We start from the raw sequence: 4,865 nt of genomic DNA on the forward strand, positions 1-4,865 counted from the left end.
CACCAGGCTACGCATTACAGAGAAGTAGAATCAAGTTTCCCAACCGTGATGGCTAATGTTTCTGTAATAACAGTGTTTGTTCTTTCAGGGTTAAATGAAACAGTGAACCACAGATCTATCATCTTCTTTCTCAGCTTGCTGTGTTACTGCACAATACTTGTGGTGAATGTTTCTCTGATTATGATCATCATCTTGGATAACAGCCTCCATGAACCAATGTATATTCTGCTGTGTGCTTTTTTCATGAATGGACTTTATGGAACAACAGGTTTCTACCCCAAATTTCTCTGGGATCTGCTCTCTCCTGTTCACGTTATCTCTTATTCTGGATGTCTTGTTCAGGCTCTGGTCATGTACTCTTTTGCCTGCAGTGATCTGTCCATTCTTGCTCTCATGGCCTATGACAGGTATCTGGCTATATGTCGACCACTTGAGTACCACTCTGTTATGTCCAAGCACAGAGTCACTAAGTTAGCATTTTTCTCTTGGTTAATGCCTTTCTGCATTGTAGCAACAAACATCTATCTAACATCCAGGGTAAAGTTATGCAGCTCATATATTGGCATGCTCTTTTGTGTGAACTGGAGCATTGTTCAACTGGCATGTTTTCCAGAAGAAACCACCATTAATGGCATAATTGCAAACATTACAATAATCATTTATGTGCTTCATGGTCTTTTCATAGTTTGGTCCTACTTGTATCTCATCAAAACTTGCACCAGTTCTTTAGAAAACAGAGCTAAGTTCATGCAGACATGTGTACCACATCTGATCTCCTTATTCACTTTTCTTTTCACTGTGCTCTTTGATGGTATGATGATGCGACTTTCTTCAAAAGATTTCCCTCAAATGCTTATAAACTTCATAGCGATAGAATTTCTCATCATACCTCCTATTATGAATCCTCTCATCTATGGTTTTAAACTGACCAAAATTCAAAACAAAATTGTTGGTGTGGTCTATTATACTTATATACTTTATGTACTTCACAATTCACAGCCACTATGACTAATGTGTTCTTTAAAGCTGAATAAATAATGATTTTACTGTTCTTTAGCAGAAATAGCTCATGCATTAAATTCTAAAAACATATTACCTACATAACTGACAGGAGATATGTGTGAATTCCTATGAGAAAACCTCAAATGACAATAACCCATTGTGCTATGGACAGTTTTAAAGTAAAAGTTTTTATTTTGAAATAAGTTGCCCAGAAGTAATTAGCTTTAGTGATGGTGTCGAACTCAGATGTAAATATCTGTTTGTTTTGTCTATTGTCTGTAAAATCAGTGTCCAGCAATTATGTGAAGCTGTGAACACACAACATATTTATTAGCATCTATTAGGATGTGCTGAAAGGATTTAAAATTCTCTTTACGTCTAACATGTTTGTTTTGGTGAGAACTGCTTCAATTCTAAGGAGTTTACTACTTTCATAATGAGACTGATTAATTTCTTTTTCATCAAAGTCTCTTCAAGTCTTAGTCTAAATTCATCATTTTCTCAGACAAGCTGAGAATGGTGCCCCTAAATTAACGAGTGCAATTTTAATCATAAAGTGTGGTTTCTACCATTAGGTGTGTTGCAGCCAACACTTTTATCTACATTGTTTGGTGCAGCCGCATGAGGCAATTTTTTGTAACAATTTTGTTACAATTGATCTTACAGCAACTTAGTTTGAAATTTGAAATGATAGAAAACATGCGCGGTCTTATGTTTGCATCAGGATATTTTTAAAAAGCACCAGAGATCTGCAGATGAAGAGGTTGAAAAGTAACTGAACAGGTTTTCTACCAGCACTAGAAAAAGTATCCTTTACTTAACAGAGGGATACAAGTTGAAACCCAAGAACAGAGAAATTGTATCTACCCAACAGAACACTGACAGTCATCTTCAAAGTTTCACGACATATCTACTATACATGAAATACAGCATTTAAACTGTGAAATAAATAGAGGTCAACTATGTGTGGATGTTAATAAGTAACTCTGTTGATTCTTGCAGTCATTTCATATGACAGGTTTCTGGCAATAGTACAGTAAAATGCAGTCAAAAACAAAAGGCTATTTAATGTCCAGTCCTTAAAGTTGCATTTCAAACCCAAATGACACTCTGAAGAGGAATCATTTAAGGTATAATATTTTAAAGATAAGGCTATGTGCCTTACAAGCTCTGTATAGTGGACAAAATGAAAGAGTACTATTGCTTTATTAGTTAGATTGTGTAGAATAGCGTAGTATTATAGGAAACATGGATCCTAATAACATTTTTTTCCAGTATAACTCAAGACAGCTGCTTTCTTCAGATATTTTCTGATGACTCCACAGATGTCTGCTGTATCAGAGGAGGATGTGAGGGGGAGTACAGGGACATGATCAGGGACTATCCTGACTGGTGCAACCTCAACCACCTTATACTGAACATCTCTAAAATCAAGAAAATGGTGATTGATTTCAGGAGGAAGACGTGCACTCCGGAAGTGGTCACCATTCTTGTCACAGACGTGGAGGTTTTCTCCAGCTATACAGTCCTGGAAAAAATTATTAGACCACCCTTGTTTTCTTCAATTTCTTGTTCATTTTAATGTCTGGTACCACTAAAGGTATATAACCTGAAGAATACAATGAACACGACAAACTATGCAGCTGATTACATAATACTTTATGTCCTACTTGACATGCTTAAGCTTAACTGTATTCCCAGGGTATTTAAGAGGTCATTTCATGTTATCAGCAGCACTGCACATCCAAAGGCCTACAGTGGTTTCCTGCTTACATTCAAGCTGTAGCACAACTCAGAAGTTGTCAGCTCTCACATAATGCCTAAAACAAAAGAATTATGTGAAGCCACAAAGGCAGCCATCTTAGCACTGCTGGAAATTGGTATGAGTGAGAGACAGGTAGCAAAAAAACTGAAGATCTCCAAGACAGCTGTTCATTACACCAAGAAAAAACAAGCCGAACATGGTACTACCAAACTGCTAGCTGGTCGCAGCAAGAAATGTCTTTCTACCCCACGAGATGACCGAGCACTCATCTGTTCCTGTGTCAGGAATCGTTGTCAGACCTCCTGGGACCTTAAAAATGAGTGGGCACTGTCCAGAAAGGACAGTTCAAAACAGACTTCTTGAAGCTGGTCTGAAGTCACACAGGGCACGGAAGAAGCCTCTTTGTTGGGGATCACAAGGATTGGAATGTTGATGATTGGGCTAAGGTTCTCTTCAGTGATGAATCTAATTTTCAGCTGATGTCCACTCCAGCCAACTTACTGGTTAGGAGCAATCTTGGAGAAGCTACAAACCAGACTGTCTGCCCCTACAGTAAAACATGGGGTGGATGAGTGATAGTCTGGGGTTGTTTCAGTATGAGTGGAACAAGACACATGCAATTCTGTGAAAGGTGAGTGAACCAGGTCATGTAGAGGGCTACTCTTGAAAACAGTCTTCTTCCATCAGCTGGAAAACTCTTTCCTGCCTTGAATGACTGGATTTTTCCAACAAGACAATGCCTCTTGCCACACAGCAAGATCAGTTAAGGTCTGAATGGAGAACCAGAACATTGGAACCATGCCTTGGCCTGCTCAATCATCAGATCTAAATCCAACTGAAAACCTGTGGAAAATCATCAAATGCTAAATGGAGAACCGCAAGTCCAAAAACAAAGCAAATTTGTTTGAATTTGTGTAACAGGAATGGGCTGCTGTGGCAGCAGAACAATGTCAGAAGGTAGTGGAGAGCAGCCAATATGCATGACTGCAGTCATCAAAAACAATGGTTATGCAATCAAGTACAAACTCCTGTGTGTATCATGTGACTAAAACGGACAGAAAAGACAAAATGGAATGTCTAAAAGCACAGTTTTTAGCAGTAAAAGGCCATAGCTATTGATGTAAGAATTTCAGTGGTTTTGGTTATTATCAAGAAAACCATGGAAAATGGATAGATATCAGTTCTTAAATTAAACTCTTATGAGCTGTTTTTGTTGTTATCATTATATTTGTCCAAACAAATGTACCTGTAGTTGTACCTGGCATTAAAATGAACAAGAAATTGAAGAAAACAAGGGTGGTGTAATAATTTTCTCCATTGCTGTAAGTATTCTTGGTAGACCATCTCTAAATGATGTTTGTGCTGCTTGGACATATCTGATTCTGTTTCTGGTGCTTCTGATAACTGAGCATTTGAAGATGGCAGTAAGCTGCTTTGATTCCAGCATGTTATACGCCTCTCTCTTCTTTTTATGTCTGTCTGCTACTGTACTGGTCACTGTCCACTGAAAGGATCATGAAAATTGCTAGTAGAACTTTGATCTTCAGTGTAAATATAATTCTAAAATGTATTACCTGAAATTGTGTGGTATAACAACGGAACCAGTCTACTAAAATGTATTTGTGATGCTGGAATAAGTTGTTGTTCTCTCCTATTGCTTATTTCTGTAGAAGTTTTCTAAACTGCCTTAGCTGGTCAATGCACACGACTCCATCCAATATGGCTGTAAAAGCAAAAAAATAGAGAGAGAAATTTTCAATATTAAGAGTCTTTGTTGATACTATCAGAACAACAGAACAATTTTGAAGACACCTTCTGGGTTCTCCTGTTAATGATCTTGAACAGATATACATGGCTAATACCTCATTCACATCTCTCTGAGCAGAAAGGGAAAGCAGGGAGAAGGAAACAGGGGAGGGATAGCGGCCACTAAGCAGAGGAGGTGGAGATCTTAGACTTTCACATGTTGTTGTTGTTTTTACCCTGTCATTTTCCAAAGCAGTGAGTTCTCAGTCCAGAGAGCTGATTGGCTGGTTTAAAGATCCCCCAACTGTCTCTGTGCTCTATACCAGACAGAGAGTAGAGGAGAGATCACACA

At 38.2% G+C, this 4,865-nt stretch overlaps 1 protein-coding gene across 1 annotated transcript; it reads left to right on the plus strand.

The window, feature by feature from the left end:
- On the plus strand, positions 1–1,008 carry LOC111567230 (olfactory receptor 6C1-like). The gene has a single exon (XM_055015406.1). It carries the CDS (start codon positions 49–51, stop codon positions 1,006–1,008), a length of 960 nt encoding a protein of 319 aa, XP_054871381.1. The 5' UTR covers positions 1–48.
- Positions 1,009–4,865: the final 3,857 nt, after the last annotated feature.

This window comes from Amphiprion ocellaris, chromosome 11, assembly GCF_022539595.1.
Source record: "Amphiprion ocellaris isolate individual 3 ecotype Okinawa chromosome 11, ASM2253959v1, whole genome shotgun sequence".
Lineage (NCBI taxonomy): Eukaryota > Metazoa > Chordata > Actinopteri > Pomacentridae > Amphiprion > Amphiprion ocellaris.